This window comes from Neohortaea acidophila, assembly GCF_010093505.1.
Source record: "Neohortaea acidophila strain CBS 113389 unplaced genomic scaffold BDY17scaffold_10, whole genome shotgun sequence".
Lineage (NCBI taxonomy): Eukaryota > Fungi > Ascomycota > Dothideomycetes > Mycosphaerellales > Teratosphaeriaceae > Neohortaea > Neohortaea acidophila.
Genome location: NW_022985519.1, coordinates 180,087 through 204,402, shown reverse-complemented (window position 1 = coordinate 204,402; position 24,316 = coordinate 180,087). Strand labels below are relative to the sequence as shown.

Here is a 24,316-nt window from a genome sequence, read left to right as displayed (position 1 = left end):
TTCAGGAACGGCTTTCGACCGGAACCATGGCGTTGCGACAGTGCTTTTCTCATCCACTCATTCGCTCAGACCGCCACTACAACACCACTTCTGGATCTTCACGGCTGCTTGCTTCAACGGATCGTTGGGTTTTGGCTGCTTATGCGCGAATACCGCTCCATTCAATCATGTTACTGGCGTAGATGGACATACGGCGTTTGGGATCGATGAGGGTGGCTCGCGTTGGCTTCGCACAAAAGGGAACCGCTGGGGAGGTTAGCCGGACGCGGAGGAGGGGAGAGAGGGGAATTGGTCTCCGATGTGGTGGAAATGCTCTCCGATATGATGGGAGTCTCAACGACGGACGTGTAGGGGCAGATAATCGGCAGTGCTTTATTATAGCAGAAAGTGCAAGTCTAGTCTTTTTTCTCGATGCTCTCGGTGTGCCTTGTACCTGGGCCTTGGCCTTGGGGGAGTTGGTGGGAAAGAGGGCGTAGTGCTCTACTGTAGTGGTTGACATGCTGCCCTTCATATATGGGGGGTAATTGGGGAGATTGTCACACGTTTCTGATGTCCTCTCTTTCACATGCCAGCGATGCGATTCCCTAAGCTTCAGGGTAGTGTGGGGTCACTCGCTTTAAAGTGCACTTCCATCCCTCCTCCTCTTGTTCCCTTCAGCACCGTCCACAGCCCTCTGAATTCCCACACACACACGCATGTCGAAAGCAGACACAATGGAGGTGAGTCGACCTCTCCATCTACACAGCTACCAGACGCAGCCGGACAAATCAGACTAATAACCCAAACAGAGACCAACCCCCCTCTCCTCCTCCACGACTCGCTCGCGCCGCTCCAACCTCAACCTCGCCAACCTCCGCCTCTCCCCGCTCTCCCCGAAATTCACGGGGGAAATCCACACATCATCGACAGATGCACTCGCGGCCGACGACGCAGTAGCCGCACAAGCACACCGCGGCAGTGCGGTCCCGGCTTTCCGCCGGAGTCACTCGTCTTACATCCAGGGCCAATCGGCACCTACGACGCCGGGGATTCTGAGTCGCAGCTCGAGTCGGAGGCGTTTGGGCGGGGGCTTGAGTCGGAGGGGATCAGTGGGGGAGCGCGAGGGTGGGGAAGTAGGAGGAGGAGGGTATGAGTATGCTGGATTGGTAGTGACGGGGGACAGTGGGAGTTCCCGAGCGCCGGTTGGCAGCGGGCTGATTCCGAAAGCGAAGAGCGAGGCGGCGCTGGTGGTCGAGCGGAGTCATCACTTGGGCTCGACGAAGGGGGCGAAGAAGAGGGTGACTCCGGGTGCTCTTCGCGGCAGTCGGACTGGAGGTGCGAATACGCCGCGTTTCCTTACTGTGCGGAGCGCGGGGCAGGATGACTGGCTTACGCGCACGGGGGCTGCGGCTAGCGCGGTGCGGCAGGAGGGGAAAGGGCAGAGTTGGATGGCTTCGCGCGCGTCGTCTACTTCTTTGGTGGGGCTGGGGCAGGACACGACGGACGAGGAAGAGGAGGATGAGGATGAGGGGTACGAGGAGTTGGCTGCGCAGAGTGCCAACGGAGAATCGGGGGAGTGGAGTGCGCGGGCGAACCGATGGGGCAGTCGGTACGGGAGTCGGACGGGGAGTCGACGGACGTCGAGGCGGGGGAGCGTGACGTTGACGACGGGTTCGCGGACGCCTTTGGCTTCGGTGCAGTTGCACATGGGGGAGTACTTTGATCTACCCGGCGGAGGGTCGTCGTCTTTGAACATGTCGCCTGATTTCGTGGATGGGGACGAAGAGGATGAGGATGGAGATGGAGATGGGGAGAGTGAAGCGACGCTCAATCGACTCGCGCAGACGCGGTCGTTTGGGATGGGCGGGATTTTGGATCGCATTATGAATTTCGGTCTATTTGATGTGGAAGAGGGGTGGGAGGGGGAGGAGGGAGGAGGGAGGAGTGCCGGGGACGGGGAGACGGAGGCGCAGGCGATGGAACGAAGGGAGGCGGAGAGGAAGAGGCGAAGAGAGGAGAAGGAGAATCTGCTTAGGAGGGGTGGAGGGGTGGATGGACTGGACGACGAGGGCGGTGAAGGGAGGGGCGGCGGTGCTGCTGGAGGGGCGTGGGCGGATGCGGCGTGGCTGTTGAGTGTCGCGTCGAAGGCGATGTTCTGACGTGCAGACATGCAGCACATCGCATCGCATTACTCAATCGATTCATCAGGAAGTGCATTGCCTCGATTCTCTGCGGTCGCCTCACAAGGCAATGTCCGATCGTGGACACATCCACGCACATCCCATTACTCCATCCTTTCGTCAGGAATTGCCTCGATTTCTTGGAAGCTGAAAAATTCAATTTTCCATGCTTATTGCGCGAGCCAGTTGGGTGGGCATGCGTGCAGCGTAGCGGCTGTCGCGGCTGCAGGTCAGGATTCGTATACCCAAAACGTCGAAGAAACGTGGAGCCCTGGCGGGAAAGTTTGGTGGCCATGCTGCCCCCTCTTGTGGCGCGATTGGGCGGTGGACACGCAATCGAGACGGGGCCCAGCTCGCGGACGGACTGCATGGTGGTGAGATGTGAATGCGGTGTGGGTGAAGAAGATGGGACAGAGACAGAGTGAAGGGAGCGGGGAAGTTGCGTTGCTGCTTTTGCCGACGGCGTGCAGACGGGGAAGGCACGATGCAGCTCCAGCCCTACGAGCAACTGCCCGCTCTGACAAAGCAAAGCCTGGGGGACATCTGGACATTCCCCCCCGTGATGAAGGCAAACTTTTTGCCGGTAGTGGATGCCTTGGGGATCGTCGGGCGCTCCGCCAATCAATTGCGCCACTAAGCGACAGTGGCTGCTGGCCAGCGCCGAGTCGAGACCACTCACGATGAAGGTGAGGTAAGGAAGACGGCCACTGCACACCACGCGCGGAGCGCCATTTTTTTCCTGACCTCATCGGCTGACCTCTCTATTCTGCCGCTGCCTTCTTGTCTTGCTCATCCTTGTTGTTCATCACCATCTGCCAAGTGTTTGCCGAGAGGACTGCGACGGTCGACACAAGGCTACGCTTGCCTGCTTCCTCCCATCACACCTCACCGACCGCATGCTCTGTAGATGACACTACAAGAATGAGCCGCAAGAGAAGGAGAAGTGGGTAACAAGCACGCAAACCAGCACGCAACTACCCGCCTACCCTCGCATATGGAGCTCGGAGGCCGCAAATTGCTGCCACGTCTCCCCCCGACCCCCTCCGACCTCTCTCCCGTCCGACATGACCAGCCTCACCTAGAAGTCGACGAGCAACCATGGCTTTCACCCATGGAAGAGCAGCCGGGCCAGAAGCGCAAAAGACAGCGCTGCGACGACAATGACCTCCTCCAACCTGCCCCTCAGGCACTGCCTAGCGTCCGACATCTATTGACAGGCAGTCGACCGGCCACCCCCTCCCGACCCAACACCCCGAGCAACACTCCGCGCCTCGTGCGCACGAGCAAGAATGTCTACGTCCACGATGGCCCCTACCTCTTCCTCGCCCCGCATCCGCAACGCGACTTCCCCGTCAGCGTAGCAGAGGATACGCGGCCTTTGAGTTTCGCCGCCGTCGAGCCGGAGCTTATGCATGTCTTTCGTCGTGCTTGGTATCTCCGGCAATACATCCGGCTCAAGCAGATGCGCAGCGAGACCTGGCTCGATCACATCTTCTTCAACGACTGTTTCGGCGTGGAGAATACGCTGCACACCTGGATTGCTCGCTACGAGCCTGGCACGTTACAATACCCCGCTAGTCTCCTATACTTTCGTTGTCTCTGGCTGCTGTTCAATCGGTCCGTCCAAGCCTCCCACCCCTCCCCGGCGTATGCGCAGGTTGTCGACGATGGGTTGCATCACGCCAAGACCATCGAAAAGGCTCTGGGCGCCTCCGGCGACCGATCCATCTTGCTCCTGCCTCTCTTCCTTCTAGGCGTCTCCGCCTTTTACGTCGAACAGAGACGCGACGTCTGGGATGCTCTCGACCGCATCGATCCCTCGCCCAACAACGATGCTGTCAATCATGCCGCCAAGACACTCGAGCGACTCTGGACTATGATGGACGATGGCCGAGTCTCCTCCACCTGGGATTGGGAGCGCTACCAGGCCCACGAGTACACCGCGTCGGCACGAGACCGCTCGCTGATCGATCTCCTGCTCGATCCACTTGCCGCCGCTCCCGTGGCACAGCCCACTCATCTCCGCTCTCCAGAAACGCACGCTTTCGACCATTCACGCTTCCGCGCCGTCCAGCCTCCCGCCGCCCCTTATCCACAAGCTGCCCTGCAATCCGTGCTCCCTGTCGACTCCTCCCGACTCAGGCAAGATGTCAACATGTACACTCCGCCGCCGAATTCCCGCTCCCCACACCGCAACCACTCGGTGACTTCTCTTGAGCTTCCTGACGCGCCCCGAATGGATATCATTCAAGAACTCGCGACATCCCGGCAGCACGCAAGCACTCCTCGGCCTGCGCAACCCACCACGCGCACTTCCTCGCCTCCCTTGCAGCGCACATCGTCGCCCCATCAGCCTCAACCCGTCAACGGCACCGACGCCCTCCACCAGCGCAAACAACCCAAATCCAAGTCTTCTGTACCCCCCTGTCCCACCTGCGGAAAAGAGCTCAAAAACCCCTCCGACGCCCAGTATGTCCTTCCCACGCCCTTCACGTCTCTCCATGCGCTCCGCTAACATGACTACCCCAGAAAACACCAACTCCAGCACTCCAAGCCCTTCCGCTGCCGCGAACCCGGCTGCACGCGCGCCCAAGGCTTCGCCACGGAAAACGACCTGCAACGCCACCGCAAATCCGTGCACGGCGCCTCGCCGCGCATCGGCAACAAAATCGGGTACGTGTGTGCTGCTTGTCCGGATCCCGGCGACGGCACGTCGCGCAAGTGGTGGCCGCGCTTGGACAACTTCAAGGCGCATATTCGTCGCAAGCACGTCGATCGCGAGGAGGAGGGGTTGATTCTCGCTTCGGCGAGTGCGGAGAAGCCCGGGGATGGAGTAGGGTTGCAGCAGCATGGGGGGTCTGCGGTGAGGTTCGAGGGGGATGGTACGCAGCGCCAAGAAGGAGACGATGAGGAGCTGGGCCGCGCTTCTTCTTCCTCTTCGTCGCAGCGTGTGGCGTATGATTATGATGACGAGGAGGAGGATGTTTTGCTGCACCAGACTCGTCCGGCGGAGCGCGAGGCTGAGATTGCGCAGAGCGCTTCTTCTGATGGGGGAGGTGCTGAGCTGGACGCTCCTGCTTCTGCGGACCCGGCGGCTGCGGATGGTGCTGAGGGGTCTGTGGAGGGGAAGGAGTAGGGAGAGACGGCGAGATCGACTACTTTTCGGTATTCTTGATGCATGAGGGCTTGGACGCGATGGTCTGTGATGGGGCGTGAACTTGGCGATATTGTGGCTGATTTGAGCTACGTAGAAGTTCATTCAACATCTGCTTGAAGCAGCATTCTTTCAAGTCCCCTTTGAGGGTTTGTTGCTTTATCGATTCAGTGGATATGTCCTGTTGCTACACCGCTGGTACTGGCGAGGATGGGGATCCTGGCTTCGCTCCACGCACTTGCGGGCGTTTTCCTCGACGCCGACATCCGTATACCGCAGGTCCTGGCGAAATGGAGGACGCCGGCTTCTCTATGCCCTACGTCAACGTCTCGAAGCAAAGCGCAGGTCAGAGAATGATGTTGTCAGTGCTACAATGCACAAAAGCTACGGACTCGTGCTGAAAGCCTCCTTTCTATAGCCTAGCCACCCACCCCAAGAGCTACTCAGTTCCCGTGCTGTCAACTCCGCCAATGCTCCATCTACCCTTCTTGGGCGTGCAGTGATAGCCGTACTCCAACAACTGCCACAACAAACCGTCTACAAAGATATATCGGACGAGTTCGTCCGAGGGTTCCCTCACGATGCAGGAACGAGACCAATCTCCTTCTGCCCGACTCTCACCTTTGTCGACAAGGTTGACCTCATTCGCCGAGCCCGAAATGGCCAGCCGGCGCAGATTGTGCAAAATATAGCGTACAACGACACGCTCGCAGAAGGATGCAAGCTAGAGTTGCTGAAGCGTTTCAATCTCTACCTGCTCAGTCCCGCTCGACGGCGAAGCATGGTGTCCTAGAGCCACCTCCTCGGCCTTAACAGCATCGTTAGACGCCCACGCACAGCTATCGAGTACCTTAATCTCTGCCTACTCAGTCTCGCTCAATACCTGTGCATATTCATAGAATGCCTCCTTCTCTGCCCACTCAGTCCTGCCTGACGGCGAAGCACGATGCTTCGGAGCCACCTTCTCGGCCTTGACAGCAACAACAGACGCATCTCCATAGCTGGCTCGCGCCGTCCCTACAGCAGCGTCAGACGGATCTGCACGGTCATGAAGCCAGCTCCTGCCGATTACTGGGCCGGCCGGCCAGTTCATTGACTGAGCATTTCCCGAATATGTCGACACCTCGCAAGAATTACAGTCAGAACAGAGGAGATGAGGACAGACCTCAGTGTCAATCCCCACGTCACGTGAATATTATTCCCGCTCCAGTAACCACCTTCCTCTTTCAGACTCTCCCAGCACGTGGAACAGATCGCAGCAACCATGGTCGTCACCACCGCCACAACCTACTTTTCGTAAACTCTTCCCCATTATTACCCCCGAGCGTGCGCGGGAAACCCCCCCGATACAGCGCCGCCGGGCCGGCGCTCGTATAAAAAAAGACACACACCAGCAGGTCGAGGAGTGGAAACGCGCCTAAAGTTCCTCTGACCAGTGTTGCGGGTGGGTGTAGGTTTTGCGGCTTTGCTCGCGTTGTTCGGGCGAGGACCACGCTGCACGACCCAAACAATGTGGCGGATGGAGCGATGAGGCTGAGTTGAGTGGTGGAAGGGCTAGAACGTGCGATGTCGAGATGGAGGGTTTTTTCCCGAGGACGCAGTATCGGGATGGCCGTCGAGTGTCCTCTAGATTTTAATTTCTCCTCTCGTCGGTGTGTATTCTGCCGCCCGCTCGGCAAGTTTTGCACTTGACGTTTTGCTGCGGTTGACGAGGTGGCGCACTGTTCGGGAAGGCTAGGCCACTCGCCACGTGTCGACTAGGATGTTAAGAAACGTCTAGACCGGGGCCTGCGTGCAGCCACAGTGGAGGCTTGGCGTGCCGGATGGATTTTTGAGTCGCGCCCCATGTTTCGGTGGGTTTTAGGAGGATAGCCACGGTGGTATACGATGGTTACATGTCTCGATGAGAGTCAGGCAGTAACGAGCAATGTTCTTGGCGACTCGCGGAGGGGAGATGAGCTGGTTGGCGACATATGTCGGTACTGGTGGGAGTCAAGGCAGGAACGGCAAGCATGGCTGACACTTCTCGTCAGCTCTCTTTCACGCGCCAAGGCCTGCCGAGAGACTTGGCTTGCCTGAACTCCTTCATGCTGTCCTGAGCCGCAACCAGCCTGGTCGTTGTGAATACGAGGAGACGTGGCTTGACTCATGTCTTGCAGCGGACGGGTGCATATGCCGGGCAAGTAAAGCAGAGTCCGTGACACGTAGGCAGAGCTCCGAAAATCGGAGACATGGTTTGTAGGCAGCAGTGCAGGTGGAACGCGCGGATTACTCAACAGCGAAAGCAAGCAGGAAGGTCAACCTTGCCCGTCGGATTTTGCGGGAAACCCCCCGGCACCGCCACGCCGTGCACACGCAGCAACGAGGAACGAGTCATTCCAGGCCAGGATCCCTTGCTTCGTTACGTAGGCGTTCGCCGGCGACTGATGCTTGACTGATGAAAGCGCGGCGGGCGGTTTGCGCAAAAAAGCAGCCTTACCTAACCCCGCTTGGCACTCGACGGCCGGAGATGATGCTGGAAAGGAACAGCGGTGTGTCCTCGTTGGATTCCTCCCAATTCCTCGCCTTGCGCATCTTCATTTCCCCCGGTCAAAACAGGGAGAGACATGGATGATGGAGTAAGAGGGGCAAGGGAATGTCATCATGTCGGGAATGCGGGCGAAGCGAGCAGTGTCTGGTGCGACACCGCCCGGGCGCGGCAGAGGCTCGCCTGATTCGCTTAAGCCACGCTGCGCCATGCTTTGGGCAAACACGTGGAAGGACTCCACCCAAATCCTGCGCGAGGCCGGGGGCTGGCATCGAACGCATGCAGCGTGGATGGACAGAAGTCCTGGCCAGATGCGATCGGGCGGGTGATGATGATCGATGGACGGGCGACGGGCATGCCCACCGGCTTGGGACCGATCGACGGCCATGCTGCTTGCATGGGGTATTTGCGCATCACCAATTGAGCATTACCTCAGATCTTGCTTGTCTCGTAAGTTGATGCAGGGAAGCATGTGACGCCGTGTTGCGCATCGTCGCCACACCAAAGGACCCATCCATCCACAGAGTGCCGGTGCAGGCCGGCGGAGGATTGCAAGGATGACACAGGCACGACTTCGGCGAGTTGGGAATCGCGGGCATGCGCACCAGCACGTGGATCTTGCTGGTGGGCGCGTGTGTGGTGGTACAGGCGGGAGCCATGGTTGTGCAAACACCGCTGCCCTCTCGCCATGGTAGCACAGCGTGCTGCGCAAGGCCAGACAGACGGCGACGCCATCCTTGCCTCTCACTCTCAGCGCATGCCCCAAAGAGGAAGGCCGGAAGGATTTCCCGCTCGGTGTCAACGAAACACTCGGCGGCAAAAGTGCTGGCATCAGAGATCGCGCACAAGTGGGGGCGCCAGGCTCCACTTCACCAACTTGGGCAGAGCGCCGAAAAATAGATCGTCACGCTCCTCGTGGCCCAGCTCGACGCCCTCGCACCGCTGGAAGCGAAGAGAGTTCCTCGATGCTAATGCCCGCTTCGGGAATTATCTCCTTCAAGCCTTCTCTCCAAACCCTCGCGGTCCAGCGGTACGCAGGCGTGGCTTGCGTTCCCAATCGCACCTGCCCAAACCGTCATTCTCCATCCCTCCCTCCGGCTCGCTGGTAAATCCCGGGATGGCTGCCACGCGCGATATGCATTAGTCCCCTGCAAGCCCCATCGAATGCTGGGCTAGCATACCCGGCGGCCCACTTGTCGTTCCCAATCCTGCCTAACCTAACTTCTCATTTACTGTCATCACCTCCGCCGTCGCCGCCGCCGCTGCTGACCTTCTCACTGCCGCCCACCATCACCATCCCAGTCGCCTGTTGCATTCCTCTCCTCACGCCCACAACACCCCTCTCCTCCGTCAACGATCGACCACAACGCCGACACATGCTCGACACGCAGATGACATAACATCCCGTTAAGACTCCACATTCACCGTGCTCGTTCCGTCAAACGATCACCACCTCCCGTCGCCCGACCGTCCGCGAGGCATTCGCTTCGTCCACCGACAAAGTGGATCCTCACACCTCCTCCGCCTCGTCCGCGCCAGGCGTCAAGCTGCGCACCCTCTCTCGCCTATCATCCTTCACCCGTCCACGACCCAGACCGAACGTCCGCCAGCAGCAGCCGGGCTCGCCGTCTCTCCCCACTTCGCCGGCGTCACTGGGCGAGACATACCCGGGAGCAGTACTGCAGCCTGTCTCGCCTTCCGACGCTGGCAGCCGCAAACGCTCCGAATCCTCCTCTCGCTCCAGCCATAGCTCCAAGACGACGCTGTCGGACGACATCTCCTCCACCGACTCCAAAGACGCGGACGAGCAACAGCAGCCGTCGTTCCTCCTCGCCCCCGCTCGCATTCCTACCCATCTTTCTTCAACGCGCAGGGATAGTGAACAACATATTCGATCACCGCCGTCCTCGGGTTGCACCATGCATCAGACGTCGTCGAAGCTGCTCCGCATGACGGGCGATGACCGGCCATACACAAGAGTGCGTACCAACATGACGCTTGAAGTGAGAGTGAGTTGTCCAGCTAACACGCAATCAATTGTATAGGATTTCAAAGATCTCTTCGCTACCCTCATGGTCAGCCTACCGCTCAGCCCGCATCGCGTTCGCTTCACCAAGATCGAGCATACCTTCACCACCGAAGAGGCATTGACCAACCTTGGCTCGCTCAAATTCTCCCAGTCGAACCGCATGCCTGATCCCAAAGACCCATCCCGGATAGTGACGACGACCACCACCACCACTTTCTCCATGGCCAAGGAAATGGCACGGTCCATCTGCCAACGCTTCCTCGACGCCCGCTTGGTAGAATCCGTAGAGGGCAAGATCGACTTCACGTCTAGGAGCTCCGTCTGGCAACTCACTCCCAAAGGCATGCACGTTCTGGCTCGATTCTGTCAACGAAACGGCATCTACCAACGTCACGTCAACGATGTCCTCGACTCGCCCCGCAACATGATGCAATTGGTCATCCTGGAACGCGAGCCGCAAAGCGACAAGATTAACGACGACCCCGCGACCGTCAATGTCATTTTCCGGCGATTCGTAGGCGACACCGGCCCGAACTTGCGAACTAACTCTTCCGTCTCCGAGCACGATTCGATCAACGAATACGCCACGGGATTAGTAGGCGTGCGCATGCAACGATTACGGCGGCAGGAAGGAGTGATTCCCTACGCATTCACCGGCAAGGCAGGCTTCGACTGGTTGATGGACTGTTGCTCATTGGTCGACAAGCGGGAGGTGTTTGAGCTGGCGAACTTGTTCCTGACATACAGCCTTGTCGAGATGATCGGCGACGAGAAGCACCCGGCGTCGGCAAACGCAAAGTACTCGGCGTCCAAGAACGTCTTGTACTCAGTGACACCCAAAGGCATGCGTGTGGCCGGCTGGATCACCAGTCCCAATGGCTCGGTCAACGGCGAGGCGACGACTCAGCAGCGCGCCCCTAACGGCGTGACGCGCGACTCCAACACCAGCCGCATGACCGTCATCATCCGCGACCCGGCGCTGCGCCTGCTCTTCCGCGAGTACCTGCGCGAAACGCACTGCGAAGAGAATCTCGCCTTTTACGTGGAGGTGAAGGCGTTCCTGTCGGACTACGAGCACGCCAAGAGCAACGCCACGCCTCCGCAGCTCGATGTGATCCGCGAGACGCTGGCTTCCGCTTACAGCCTCTACAACGCCTTCTTGGCCCCGGGTTCGCCGTGCGAACTCAACATCGACCACAACCTTCGCAATGCCTTGGCTGCGCGCATGACGCGGGCGATTGGTGATGATGAGCAGATGATTCAGAGTTTGGACGAGGTGGCGACGCTCTTCGATCAGGCGCAGAGCAGTGTGTTCAAGCTGATGGCTAGTGTGAGTTCATCTGCCCTTCCCCTTTTATTAATGCTGACTACTGACGGTGAACACAGGACTCGGTACCCAAGTTCTCCCGAGAGCCCAAGTACGCCGCCATTCTGCGCGAACGCAATCTGGAACACGCACTCGCCGCTGGCAGCAGCAGCAGCAGCTCCGCTTGATTGTGCGGAATTCATGAAACGGCAATTCGCGACTTAATCAATAACAATAACTCGACAACTACCCCTGTGCTTGCGAGGCTTCCCGACGACAAGGGCGCTTCGCGGTCTGGGCTGATTACACGGCTCTCCTACTACGATCCAGCACGGCGATGCTAGCTGAGCTGGCTTGTTGGAGGAGAGCAACGGGCGGACAATCCATCCGTCCACTTTTTTTTGTTTTCACGAAACGTACACTACGCATCAGGGGCATCAAATCACGGCGCGTTGTTTTTGCATGCGTTTCGTTACCTCATCGGATCCAAGCATCGGAGCTTTGCCTTCTTTTGCTTTCTTGCTTTTCTGTCAACCAGCAGGGATACCCAGCACTACTTTTTACTACTACTACGGCCAGAGAAACGAAGATGGGGCGGCGGGGGCGTGGGATTTGTTTGCACGCACGCACGTGTGGACCAGGGGAGGCAAAGGGAAAACCACCATTGTGTCCGAGCGGATCGAGAGGCATCCGAGGATCCGGAGATGCAGGGAGGGAGGGTGGAGAGATGAGGCAAAGACCGTTTACTTGCGATTGTGTGATGATGACGAGAGGGGAGAAGCAAGCGTTGCTTGCGTCAGTCTGTCGGCTTGTGCTCGTTAGACCGCTTGCACGCACGCACGCACACACGCACGTCTAGTATCCATAATCCCACCATCCCCTCCAAACTACCTCCCTTCCTAGGCAAGGCGTGCTCTCCTCGGCTCCATCGCGGACCTCGACCGAGTGTCCTTCATCCCAAAGTGCCGGGCCCACCCCGCCCCAACCTGGGCCCTGTTCGCCTCATGCCTCCCTCCGGTTTTACGCCGGCGATGTCTTTCTCCAGCGTCGATTGCCGCGCTTTGCTGAATTAGGAAGGTCGGAAGAGACTCGGCGAAGGGGTGCGTGTGGATCGTCACGCGCGCAAGCGCGCCTTTCGGGGATGGGAGGTGGGGGGCCCGCCTCTCCCAACGAGGGCGCGCTAGGTGAGGTGGAATTGCCGGTGGAGAGAGAGAAGCGCGGCGGCTGTTGCGTTCGGAGTTGGGAGTTTTGGGGGAGTGGGAGGTTTGGTGTGCCGTAAAGCTTGGCGAGGATGGTGGTGACGGATTATGTAAGGTGTGATGGCTCGAGCGCTCTATTTACTACTGCCTGATTGGGACTAGGCTTGAGTTTTAATTGAGTGCAACGAGAGCGCGACTTCACGCTCTCATCTCGTGTTGGCTTAACTCTCCGAAGACTACTTTCACTGGAGCTACGTATGTGTGTGGATGTTGTTGGGACCTAGGAAGCTTCTTGGGTGACTTGTGTTGGTTCTTTCACGATGGGAGGCCCTCCGAATGTATGTCGTTCATGGAAGACAATCTCGGATGGATGCTGTGCTAATCATAACGTCTCCAGTCCCAAGCTGTGTCTCTCCCCACCAACCTCCCCTTCCGCCTCGTCTCCAAAACCATAGGATCTGGTGCATATGCATCGTAAGTCCAGCGTCCAGCCTCGCCGTCCCATAACGACTTCCTAACCCCGCCAAAGCATCAAAAAAGCCACCCCCTTCCACGCCCCCTCCCCCGTCATCGCCGTCAAATTCATCAACAAAGACCACGCCTTCCGCACCGGCCACCTGCGCCCCAAACAAATCCAGCTCGAAATCACCCACCACGCCTCCGTCTGCCCGCACGACAACATCATCCGCTTCCTCTCCTGGGGCGAAGACGCAGCCTGGATCTGGCTGTCCCTCGAACTCGCCGATGGAGGCGACTTGTTCGACAAGATTGAAGCCGACGAAGGCGTGGGAGAGGACGTGGCGCACTTTTACTTTGCGCAGCTGAGCAGTGCTATTTCTTGGTGTCATGGGAAAGGGGTGGCGCATCGCGATGTCAAGCCGGAGAATATGCTGCTGAGTGCTAGTGGGGATCTCAAGCTTGCGGACTTTGGACTCGCGACGCGGTTTCTTCTCCCGCGTACGGGAGAGCGCAAGAGCTGTGGAATGGTGTGTGGGAGTCCGCCGTACATTGCACCTGAGATCCTGGCGGTGGGAAACGCGAATTGCAAGCGCAAGAAAGATGAGGAGAAGTCGGGGTACGACCCGCAGGTTTCCGACGTATGGTCTTGCGCTATTGTGCTCTTTGTGCTGCTGGCCGGCAACACGCCTTGGGACTCGCCGGTGGCGGAGGAGAGTTACGAGTACTACGATTATGTGCGCACGCATGGGCGTCCGACGGACGAGCTGTGGGCGAAGATTCCCGCCGAGGCGATGAGTCTGGTGCGAGGGATGTTGAAGGTGGAGCCGCGCGAGCGCTTCACGATGCAGGACGTGCGGAAGCACCTGTGGTTTACACGCGCGAATCCGCATCTCAATGCAAAGGGCAAAGTCGCAAATCCCGTCAGTCTGGCGACACAAATGCTCGAGAGTCTACGCATCGACTTCTCCGCCGAAATCCCAGTCTCCCAACCCAGCGGCGAAGCAATGGACGTCGACTCGCAGCTGCATCACCACCAACTCGCCTCCACGCAACCCGAAAGCCCCCTCGCCGAACTCCCCGGCTTCGACTGGGAAGCCACCCGGCCCTCCCTAGCCCGCACAACCCTCCTCTCCGCCTCCCAACCCATCCACACAACCTCAATCACCATAACAACACACCTCTCCTCCCTCCTCGACACCCTCTCCCAAGACCCCAGCATGTCGCAATTCCACCCCACCCCCTCTGTCCCTCTAACCCTAACCCAACAAGCCCGCCAATTCACCGACATCGTCCCCTCGCACTCCCTCACCCGCTTCCTCTCCCTGCTACCCCCCTCGCAGCTCCTCCCCATGCTCACAGCCTCGCTGCACAGACTCAACGTCCCCGTTGCGGAGCCCGCTTCTCTCGCTGCCATCGAGGGCACCGGGAGCGGTAGTGTGCGGCTGAGGGTGAAGACGCGCGACGCGCGGAAGCAGGAGTTGCAGGGGGAGATTGTGGTGGAGCGGTTGGGGGGCGAGGTGTTGGAGGTGCGGTTTTTGAAGGCCAAGGGCGATCCCGTTGGGTGGAGGCGGTTGTTTAAGCAGATGGCGGTGCTTTGTAAGGAGGGGATTGTGAAGCCTTCGGCGGGGTGAGGGTGGACTGAGATGGAATTGGATTGATGTTTTTCGCATAGCTGGGGCGTTTTGGGCAATGGATAAAGCAGGGGAACGGGAGATGTACATGATGTATCGATTTCGGGTTTTTGCATTGGTCACAGCTTGCATCCGTCTCTATCTATCATCCCTCCTTTCTTCCAGTAATTAAACTACCTCACCCTCATCCGTTTTGGCCCCCAAGAGACAAGCACCAACTCCTCGCGCAAACAATAAAGGGCTGCCCGACACACGTACCATGTACACCAATCGCTCCTCTTTTCCCGCCAAACCTGCGAATGACAAGGTTGCGAAACAGCAGAGAAAACAAGAAGCGCGAGCGGTGAGGTGTGGATCCATTGCATTCCGTTCAGCTGCCCTGCACTCAAATCGACCCCACTCACCATCACATTAATACTGCTCCCTTTTCATTTTCCCCCTCCACCCTCCACCCTCTTCCCTCGTTCTCTCCTCTTCTATCTCTGGTACAAGGAATAAGCGGTTCGCGTTCGTTGCACGTTCCGGCTGTTGGTGATGCCAGTGGTATGGCTCGAGAGCGAAGTCCAAACGCCCCGCCCGTCAAATGCGACCCACGCGAATATGGCCTTGCGAGTCCCAGTCCAGAGAATCATCTGCTCCACAGTAGCCGGGTGACGTCTCGCCACTTGAGGGGCCTTCCTCACACCCACCCCAGAAGTAAGCGGCGGCGAATCCGCAAGGAAACTCACCGCCTCGCATCCGTACCCGCCAGCTCGAAAATGGGCGTCGCACTCGCAGCGACAACCGACAGCCGCTGCGACGACGAAGTAGCAGCTTGCGGCGCAGAGCGGCGGGAAGGAGAAGCAGAAGCAGAGGAAGAAGAACCGAAGAAACAGCGGTGCTTGCGACCCTATCCACAGCACAGCACTTTCAGCAGCTTCTGCATCGCGCCGCCTCGCTCCTCATCTGCGCCGTTATGCTGCTGCTGTGCGTTGTTCGTCGCTTGCTGGCCTGCTGGGCGCTGGGTGTTGGGCGCTGCGATGCCGGATGGCTGGCGCGAGTTGACGGCTGCGGTGCTCATGCGTCCCGGCAGATTGGGGGTGCTATTCGCAAAGTGCGGCGTGGTGGACGCTTGGTCGCCTCCTTGGCCGGCGGCATCGAGGATCTGGCCATTGCTGCCGCGCTTCGCCAGGTCGCTGTTGGGGTTGCGGCGCACTTGCGGTTTGCTGCCGTTTTGCCCTTGTGGTGTCCGCGCTGCGCCGGGTTTGGGGAGTTCGGCGTTGAGGCGGTCCTGAGAGACTTGTGCGCGGGATGCGCGCTGGCCGCCCGGGGGCGCGACGCCGACGACTGCGGCGCGCGATGGATCGGCTCCATCGCCGCGGCCGGCGTGAGACTGGGATGCTCGCGATGGCATGTCCCAGCCCTTGCCGTTGTTCAACTTCATCCAGTCGTACTCGCCGTCTTCCACTTCTCCGGTGCTGGCCAGGGCCTTGGTGAAGAGGTCGCGGAGGTAGTCGTAGTCTGGCGTGTCCTCGAAGCCGAGATTTCGCACGTAGGAGAGGTATTTGTTAAACTCCTCGGGGAAGGTCTCGCACAAGTCCTTGATGGCGGTCGTCTGCTTCTTCTCGCCAATCTTCTCGTACTTTTGCTTGTTCGTCGCAGCTTTGAGGCCTTGCCAGGGAAGGCCGCCGCGTAGAAAGTACATGAACACGTGACCCAATGCTTCCAAATCATCACGGCGGGATTGCTCTCGTCCGAGATGGGTGTTGATGCTCATGTATCTTGCAGTGCCTGATAGAGACTTGCGCTCTCGGTAGGGGATATGTTGCTTGGTCTTGGGGTCTCGGTACTGTTTGGCCATGCCAAAGTCGACAACGTGAATGACATTCTGACCTTTGGTGCCCTGGCGTCCAATGAGGAAGTTGTCGGGCTTGATGTCGCGATAGATGAGGTTCTTCTCGTGAATGGTCTGCACGCGAGACAGCATCTGCTTGGCGACCATAACAACCGTCTTGATGGAGAAGCGTCGGGAGCAGAGATCAAACAGATCTTCCAAGCTGGGGCCGAGGAGGTCAATGACGAGGATGTTGTGCAGGCCTTCTTGGCCAAAGTAGTATACATTCGGGATGCCGGCTAGGCATGCGTCAGCACAGACTTTCTGTGTGTGTTTGATGGGCAATACTCACGACATCCCACCAGAATCTTGTAGGTGCGGTACTCGTCGCGCAGCTGGGGAGCATCGCTCTTACGCGGCTCAAACTTGATGGCGACCTGGGTGTTGTTGAGCAGGTTCGTGCCCTCGAAGATGACGCCGAAGCTGCCCTCGCCAATCTTCTTGCCGACGCGGTAGTGCACGCCGACGACGTTGCTGCTGGACGACGCCATGTTGCTGGTGTTAGTGGTGGTGGTGCCGCCGCCGCCGGGCTGAGTCTGACTCTGCCCGGGCTCCTTGGAGTTGAATACGACCGCCGTGGTGGTGGTGGAGGAGGAGACGAGGAGGAGGCCAAGGCGGAGCGGAGCGGCGCGGGGAGGAGGCGGATGGGGGGGACGCGGCGGGCTAGCGTGCGATGCACGACGCGGCGAGGACGGGCAGGGACATATACGGCGGAGAGCACGCCCGTCGGGGAGGGTGGAATGCGGTGCGGTGCGGTGCGCAGAGCAGAGCAGTGCCTGAGGGGGGATTTGAAGAAACGAATGGGTCAGGCAACAGAAAGGGCGGAGAAGCGGCCGATCTGCGGGCGGGTGGCCCGAGCTGCGAAAAAAGGCTAAAAATCGGGCAGGCGCAGGCAGATTTGGCAGGAACGAGTGAGTAACAAGGTAAAGCCTCGCGCAACCGATGGACGGAGGAGAATGTCGTGATTGCGATCTATTATATGTTGTGCCACCGTGGCAATGGACCGTCCAGCATGCATTGTGCATGCCCGTACAATTCCAGTTCCCATTTCTCTCACGGCACAGGCTGAGCTGCCTTTGCCTCATCTCCTCCTCCGCCAGTCTAGAACTTAAAGCCAACGCCCGCTACTGCAGTGCCGGCCGATTCCAAAGCAGGCGATCGGAGTTGCATTCGAGCTGCTATTCTCACACCGCCGAACGGGAGCCTTGAGCTCCGTGTGCTTTCTACATCGCTCTCCATGCTTCCACATCGCATTAATAGTCACTTATTGGATTCAATTGGTAGTCTTGGAATGGAATCAACTGGTCGTCTCTAGCCAGTCAAGACAGTCTCTCATCAGGTCAAACAAAATCAAACACATCTCCCTTGCCAGCAATCATCTTCTTCACCCTTCCACTCCCCACAACACGTTCCAGCTTCAACGCATCCCACCGCGAAAACACCACTCGCGATCCCGTCTCCTCCACCCCCACCCTACCCTCCTCCACACTCGTCCCCAAAAACCCTCCCACCACTTCCTCGTAGAAGCGCGCATCATCCGGAACTCCGTACATCACCACTCGCTTCACGCCCCTCACCTTCAAACGATAGAAGTGGTGCGCTCGTTGCGTGTAGACCAGAATGCTGTGTCGGCCGCTGAGGAAGTGAGAGCGAGCACGCCGCTGCGATGATACGTCGGAGTAGTCGTGAATCGCGCCAAAGGAGAGATTGGCGGTGAGTGTGCTGGTGGCGAAGAAGTTGCGCAGACGCAGGAAGTCGTAGTACGAAGGGATGAAGATCAGTATCCCCTTCGCTCCATCCGCTGGTTTGGGCAGTCGCAGGAGCGTAGGCAAGACGGTGGTGGTGAAAAACTGGAACCGGGCGTCGGGGTCTGTCGCAGCCGCGGAGGCGTCGAAGCGAGAAAAGGTTTGCTTGATGGAGAGGCCGCCGGTCGTTGCTATCGCTCCTTCTGTATAAGAAGGGACCAGCTTGGCTTTTCCGGCGACGTTCAACATATTGCCATTGAACAATCTGTTCATCTCGGGTGTGATGTATGCGCTAAAGACGAGCGTTTGCCGTAGGTGCTTCGCGTGCCCATCGAGACACCAAGATCGCACCCGGCTGAAATCGCAGCCGTGCGCTTCTTGAAGCGGACCGTTGATATGGCGGAAGACGGACTCGACATTCTCCCAATTTTGCATCTGCATCGCATCTGCTTGATCCACGACCACCACCTCGATGGACGACAGAAAGTCGGCATCCCGCTTCTTGACGTCTTCATTCTCGAGGATGCGGCGCAGACCGAGAGGCGAGGCCAGGATGATATCGGAGCCGTAGAAGGGGGAATAGAATTTGATCGTTTTGCGGGTGAACTTCAAGGCCGTCATGAAGTTGTTATCATTGTTACCTTCAAAAAGCTCACGGAAGTCTTCAGGCATGTTTTCCCGGTCCTCAATTTCCGATGCAAAGGCCGTTTCAAATCGCAGCTTGTTTTCTTGCTGTTCCGGCTTGAAAAGGTCCACGATGCTTTCGGCGTATTTGAAGCACATCTGTCGCGTTTCCAGCAAGATGAGTACTTTGGGCCGCGTGAAGCCTTGGTCGCGAAGATCTAGCTCTTGCTGTTGATCGTTATGATTCATCCGGGCGTTGTTCTTCAATATCTTATCACGGCCTTTGAGGACGTGATTCAACACATGCAAGCACGCCAGCTTCCTAAGCCTCGTTGCATTCTGGGGCGTTCGATTTCCCAGCATGACATCCATGTAGTTGAACATGTATGGGGCGACTGCTTGTTGCAAGAGATCAAGCTGGCCCAAGCCTGCTTGTGCGGCTGGGATCAGGCGCTGCTTCAATGGAAGGGCATTTGTTGTAAGCAGATTTGCCTTTCGAATGGCCGTGCTTTGGTGGCTTTCCGGCACCATGATCGTCAAATTGCCCACGCCCGGGTATGCTTGCTTGTCTGGCTTCCACGTTTGAGCTTGGACATCTTTCAGACGTCTAGACAGCTCGTTGTCGTCCGGATGCGCAAAATGGACCTGGAAGGGGTCGGCGGTATCCTCGTCATCGTCGGCATCGACCACGTCTTCAGCAACCAGTGGCTCTTCTGGTGCTTCATCAGACTCTTCGTTCAAATCCGCTTCAGCATCCTGCTCTAAGTCGCTGTGTGCGCTCAAAGCCTCCTCGTCCTCCTCCTCCGCCTCCACTTGTATCTTCCTCCTCTTGCGACTCCTGCCTTCATGCTCTGTCGGTTGGTGGAAACCCTGCAACAACGTGTTATATGCTCGAGCCGTTGGCACATCATCCTGACTTTCATCATCGTTGGAAAGTTCCTCTTCAATCCGCGTGGTATCCTCGCCTTCTTGCCCGTCAGACTGGTCACCCTCACTGTCTGAGGGCTCAACATCCTGCACTCGCTGGCTGTCAAACTTGCGGTAACCTGCTCTTGTCCGGATGCCGCTCCTCGCAAGCTTGCCTCCTCTTGCGCCGCCTCGTTGGCCGCCTCTTTGACCGCCTCTCTGACCTCCTCGACTTCCTCGACCTCCTCGGCCTCCTCGGCCTCCTCTAAATGGAGCCATGGCGCATATGTTGATCGCACGGAAGTCCGAACAAAAAAGTTACGAATGGATGATGTCCTTATCGATAAGAAATCTGGTGTCCACTAATTTTCGCGCTGCAAATTGAAATCTTGGCAGAACATCCATCGCCATCAAGCGGCTTGAAATTCAACCACACCTCCTACTCCCACCTTTCGCACCTCCACCCCTCTCCAAACGCCACCGCAATCATGGCGAACAACTACCTCCACCTCGCCCGCCCCCTCGCGCCCGCCACCGTCTCTTCCCAATCCCTCTCCACCGCGCCCGTAGCCGTCACCATCCAACCCCAAGCCCTGTTCAGCATCCTCGACCACGCCTCGCGCCGCCCCGCAGACCAAGACCGCGTAATCGGCACCCTCCTCGGCGTGCGCAGCGAAGATGGCACCGAAGTGGAAATCCGCAACTGCTACGCCGTCCCGCACACCGAGACGACGGAGCAGGTCGAGGTCGACATGGACTACCAGAAGCAGATGTTGGCGCTGCACCTGCGCTCCGCGCCGAAAGAGGTGCTCGTCGGGTGGTATGCGACGAGCAGGGAGCTGAATACCTTTAGCGCGCTCATTCAGAACTTTTATGGGCAGCAGGGCGAGGGCACGTGGCCGTTTCCTGCTGTGCATCTCACCGCGAGCACCACCGCGGGCCAGGATGTGCAGGTGGACACGTACATCAGCGCGCCGATTGGTGTGACGGCTGAGCGGGCGGCGGACAGCTGTGTCTTCATTCCTGTGCCGCATGAGATCAAGTATGGCGACGCGGAGAAGAGCGGGCTGGAGTTGATTGCAGGCGCGAGAGATCGGGAAGACCGATCGCAACTGATTCCATCGGATGTCGAGACGCTGGAGCGCGCTGTCGAGTCAGTGTTGGAAATGCTGGAGCGGGTGTCAAACTACGTGTCGAATGTGTTGGACGAGGAGGCCGAGCCGTCTTCCGCGCTCGGGCAGTATCTGATGAACACACTGAGTCTGGCGCCCAAGGTGCAGCCCGAGGAGATTGAGAAGGACTTCAACAATCACATCCAGGACGTCTTGCTGGTGTCGTATCTGGCCAACACCATTCGCACGCAAATCGATCTTTCGAATCGTCTGGCTACCGCGACATTGACGATGGGCGGTGGAGAGGGAACATCGAACACGACTGGTGGGGAGCAGAAGCCGCGGAGAGATGGGCAGCAGCAGCAAAGGTCAGGCGGGCAAAGATCATGAGAGATTACGGAAGCGGGATGGGAGTTTTGGGCGTTCGTGGTAGCATTGTTGAATGGCTACTATGCGATGGAGTAGCCATGCGAGCGGAGCATAGCCAATGACATGCCGTCAGAGAACGTATTGACCGCCCACAAAACTCGGCACAAGACTCTTTGCAGGAAAGACTCGATGCAGCTCAAACTTGCTCCGCCAACCCGTGCAATGTCCCGGGAGTAGCACCGAGATGCCTAGGGCTTTCAAGTCCTGCGCCGTGTCCTCGATCTGCTTGTCCTCCGCATCCGCCAAGTGGAAGCCGCCCATCACTGCGTAGAGCGGCGTGCCCTTGCCCAGATCAATAGCGTGTCTCGAGCAGTTCACAACGCCGCCGTGACTGCAGCCCGTGAAAACGACAATCCCACGATCTTTCAGCTTGCACATGAGGAAGCGCTCGTCGGTAATCGTCGTGTCCGTCTGCCACTTGCCCACCGCTTCATCGTATCGCACTCCAGCTCTCAGACCTTTCTCGTACGGCATGACTCGCGGAATCTCTCCGGAAATCAAGAAGTAGTCGTCAAGCACGGTATGCGATTGATCACTCTTGTGCACTAAGCCACCCGCTTCCTCGACTTCGCGAAAGGTAGGATCAGGTTCGAAGGAGATTATCGACGCATCTGAAGGCTGCATCCCTCGTAGATCCGGTCTAGCGGGATGCAAGTCAACTCGAACAGCGGGTAACGTGGCGTGCGTAGAGTCCCCATTCCTTCGAGCCTCGTCAATCATCCGCAGTACTCTCAACATACCCCCAGAATGATCGCGATGCCAATGACTCAACTGAATCGCCTCAATCTTCGCAATATCCGCTCTCAAGCGCGTAGCATTTCGCTCCCACGCCGACTCCTCGGGCCCCGTATCAAATAAGATGGTGTGCTCTTTCCCGTCCTTGACACCGGTGATCATGAGCGAGAGGCCGTGGGCGCTGCAGCAGATGTTGTCCATTCGCAGGACATGGCGATCTGGGTTGGACGCAGTAGGGCCGTTGAGGCCGATGGTTTTGAGGTTGCGGGTTTGTTGCACGGCGGCGTTTTGAGAGGGGGTGATGGGGTCGAGTTCGTTGTCGATTATTGCGAGGATTGAGAGCGAGTCCAGCTCGATTAGGTTGCTCATTTTGGGGTTTGTTGGGTGAGTTCCGGAGTGGGGGGAGATGCTGCTATCAGAGAATGCTCGTATACATTCCGTTGGAAGTGCTGTCGATGGTACGGTGATTGGCCCAACTACGTTGGACTCCGTGATGCAAACCCGCTACTCATGCGAGTTCCAGATCTTCTCGAGAGTGTTTGATGCGAACCATAAACCTTCGTATCCGTCGACTGGTCCAAAACTTACATGCATACATGATAGATCTCATCCAGGCGGCGGAGGAGGAGGTGGTTGGACGTAGCTGGCCGCGCTCGGACCGAGTCATCGCCGACGCGGACGACGAACCTCCTGTCGTCGACGGCTCCCGCTTCTACAACAACGAGCACCACATTCCAATGCGCCCGCCAACATGAAATGACAATCAAGGTAGCGCGTACCTATGCCAAAGAATGACGCCGTCGAGCTGGAAGATATGCGCCCCGCAGACGACTCCACCGCAGCCAATGCGCCGCTACTCGCAGACCCCAGCGATGGCCAGGACACACGGACGCGCAGAACGCGAAGCACTCAAACCAAGATAACCCTACGAACAGCCGGCAAGACCGTCTGGCTTCTGACTTGCACGGCGGGCATATCTGGTCTGCTCTTCGGGTACGATACGGGAGTCATCTCCTCCACTCTCGTCTCCATTCGTTCCGATTTGTCTGGACGTGCGCTCACCACCGCCGACAAGAGTCTGGTCACTGCTGCGACGTCGCTCTTTGCTCTCTTATCCGCCCCTACGACTGGCATCTTTGCTGACAAATATGGCCGGCGCTCGGTGATTGTTATCGCATCTACTTTATTCATCATCGGTGCTTTGGTACAGGCTGTGGCGACCTATGTGTGGATTATGGTTGTCGGGCGCGCGGTCGTGGGTGCTGCAATAGGACTTGCGTCTGCGGCTACGCCTTTGTATATTACGGAGCTCTCACCGGCCGAGTTGAGAGGAAGGCTGGTGACGATCCAAAGTTTGTTTATTACCGGCGCTCAAGTGATCGCATATCTTGCCGGCTGGGGTTTGGCTTCTGTTCCGGCTGGATGGAGGTGGATGGTCGGACTGGGTGCCGCTCCCGCCATTGCGCAGCTCTTCTTGTTGGGCCTTTTGTACGAGACGCCGAGATGGTTGGTGAAGAACGGCAGAACGGAGAGAGCACGAACCGTGCTGCACAAAGTGTATGGCGGTCTAACGGAGCAGGAAGGTCGAGAAGCCGCGGTCGAGAACGTCCTCGTAGACATCCAGGACGAAATCGCAACCGAAGCCAAGCTAGGCCTGGACGATTCAAGCACAACAACCCTACAAACCACCTTCAAATCTCTTACCACGCGACCCCCTCATCGCCGCGCTCTGACAATCGCCTGCATGCTCCACGCCCTCCAACAACTCTGTGGCTTCAACAGCCTAATGTACTTCTCCGCCACCATTTTCGCGCTCGTCGGCTTCGTCTACCCCATCGGCACCTCTCTAACCGTCGCGGGCACGAACTTCCTCTTCACCATCGCCGCATTCGCCTTCATCGATACCGTCGGGCGGAGGAATATGCTCCTTTTTAGCATTCCTTTCATGGTCATCGGCCTGGGCGTGTGCAGTTTCAGCTTCAGCTTCATGGATGTTTGGAGAGGAAGCTCAATCCCAGCACCAGGCGTCAACGCAGCCGATTCAACCCCATGGTCCGGCGTCCTCATTGCCGCAATGATGCTCTACGTCGCCGCCTACGCCACCGGCCTCGGCTGCGTCCCATGGCAGCAAAGCGAGCTATTCCCCCTTCAAGTGCGATCACTGGGTTCAGGGATTGCGACTGCGGCGAACTGGTCGTCGAACTTTATTATTGGAGTATCGTTCTTGCCTCTTATGGAGTGGCTTGGGGCGACGGTGACTTTTGCGCTGTATGCGGCTATTTGTGCTGTTGGTTGGGGCGTGGTGTGGATGATTTATCCCGAGACGGCGGGATTGGAGCTCGAAGGTGCGAGGGAATTGTTGGAGGATGGGTTTGGGGTGAAGAAGAGTGTTGAACGATTCAAGGCGGGGAAGAAACGGGTGCGAGGT

General features: G+C 58.2%; 11 protein-coding genes across 11 annotated transcripts; 6 read left to right on the top strand and 5 right to left on the bottom strand.

Moving 5' to 3' along the window:
- The first annotated feature begins 179 nt into the window (after window positions 1-179).
- On the top strand, window positions 180-1,279 carry BDY17DRAFT_28367 (uncharacterized protein). Its single transcript, XM_033732083.1, has one exon. It carries the CDS (start codon window positions 566-568, stop codon window positions 1,130-1,132), a length of 567 nt encoding a protein of 188 aa, XP_033586478.1. The 5' UTR covers window positions 180-565; the 3' UTR covers window positions 1,133-1,279.
- BDY17DRAFT_302900 (uncharacterized protein) lies at window positions 1,099-1,889 on the bottom strand. Its single transcript, XM_033734471.1, has one exon. The coding sequence runs from the start codon at window positions 1,859-1,861 to the stop codon at window positions 1,244-1,246; it is 618 nt and encodes a 205-aa protein (XP_033586477.1). The 5' UTR covers window positions 1,862-1,889; the 3' UTR covers window positions 1,099-1,243.
- On the bottom strand, window positions 1,890-2,724 carry BDY17DRAFT_302899 (uncharacterized protein). Its single transcript, XM_033734470.1, has one exon. The coding sequence runs from the start codon at window positions 2,527-2,529 to the stop codon at window positions 2,011-2,013; it is 519 nt and encodes a 172-aa protein (XP_033586476.1). The 5' UTR covers window positions 2,530-2,724; the 3' UTR covers window positions 1,890-2,010.
- Window positions 2,702-5,392, top strand: BDY17DRAFT_28428 (uncharacterized protein). Its single transcript, XM_033732091.1, has 2 exons — window positions 2,702-4,628; window positions 4,689-5,392. The coding sequence occupies exons 1-2, from the start codon at window positions 3,154-3,156 to the stop codon at window positions 5,293-5,295; spliced, it is 2,082 nt and encodes a 693-aa protein (XP_033586475.1). The 5' UTR covers window positions 2,702-3,153; the 3' UTR covers window positions 5,296-5,392.
- Window positions 5,393-9,759: 4,367 nt separating this feature from the next.
- BDY17DRAFT_318534 (regulator of G protein signaling domain-containing protein) lies at window positions 9,760-11,363 on the top strand (the record flags this gene model as incomplete). Its single annotated transcript, XM_033736198.1, has 3 exons — window positions 9,760-9,819; window positions 9,886-11,199; window positions 11,256-11,363. 3 exons carry the CDS (start codon window positions 9,760-9,762, stop codon window positions 11,361-11,363), a joined length of 1,482 nt encoding a protein of 493 aa, XP_033586474.1.
- A 1,331-nt stretch (window positions 11,364-12,694) lies between these two features.
- On the top strand, window positions 12,695-14,464 carry BDY17DRAFT_255807 (kinase-like domain-containing protein; the record flags this gene model as incomplete). The annotated part of the gene is made up of 3 exons (XM_033731559.1): window positions 12,695-12,712; window positions 12,772-12,848; window positions 12,904-14,464. 3 exons carry the CDS (start codon window positions 12,695-12,697, stop codon window positions 14,462-14,464), a joined length of 1,656 nt encoding a protein of 551 aa, XP_033586473.1.
- Window positions 14,465-15,353: 889 nt separating this feature from the next.
- BDY17DRAFT_318532 (putative casein kinase) lies at window positions 15,354-16,828 on the bottom strand (the record flags this gene model as incomplete). Its single annotated transcript, XM_033736197.1, has 2 exons — window positions 15,354-16,576; window positions 16,630-16,828. The coding sequence occupies 2 exons, from the start codon at window positions 16,826-16,828 to the stop codon at window positions 15,354-15,356; spliced, it is 1,422 nt and encodes a 473-aa protein (XP_033586472.1).
- An 849-nt stretch (window positions 16,829-17,677) lies between these two features.
- BDY17DRAFT_318531 (uncharacterized protein) lies at window positions 17,678-19,891 on the bottom strand (the record flags this gene model as incomplete). Its single annotated transcript, XM_033736196.1, has 2 exons — window positions 17,678-19,398; window positions 19,702-19,891. 2 exons carry the CDS (start codon window positions 19,889-19,891, stop codon window positions 17,678-17,680), a joined length of 1,911 nt encoding a protein of 636 aa, XP_033586471.1.
- A 209-nt stretch (window positions 19,892-20,100) lies between these two features.
- BDY17DRAFT_326905 (eukaryotic translation initiation factor 3 subunit F) lies at window positions 20,101-21,114 on the top strand (the record flags this gene model as incomplete). The annotated part of the gene is made up of 1 exon (XM_033737589.1): window positions 20,101-21,114. One exon carries the CDS (start codon window positions 20,101-20,103, stop codon window positions 21,112-21,114), a length of 1,014 nt encoding a protein of 337 aa, XP_033586470.1.
- A 108-nt stretch (window positions 21,115-21,222) lies between these two features.
- BDY17DRAFT_326904 (beta-lactamase-like protein) lies at window positions 21,223-22,257 on the bottom strand (the record flags this gene model as incomplete). The annotated part of the gene is made up of 1 exon (XM_033737588.1): window positions 21,223-22,257. The coding sequence occupies one exon, from the start codon at window positions 22,255-22,257 to the stop codon at window positions 21,223-21,225; it is 1,035 nt and encodes a 344-aa protein (XP_033586469.1).
- Window positions 22,258-22,714: 457 nt separating this feature from the next.
- Window positions 22,715-24,307, top strand: BDY17DRAFT_233168 (general substrate transporter; the record flags this gene model as incomplete). Its single annotated transcript, XM_033730248.1, has 1 exon — window positions 22,715-24,307. A coding segment is annotated over one exon (1,593 nt), but the record flags the coding sequence as incomplete, so codon positions are not given.
- Between the last annotated feature and the right edge of the window lie 9 nt (window positions 24,308-24,316).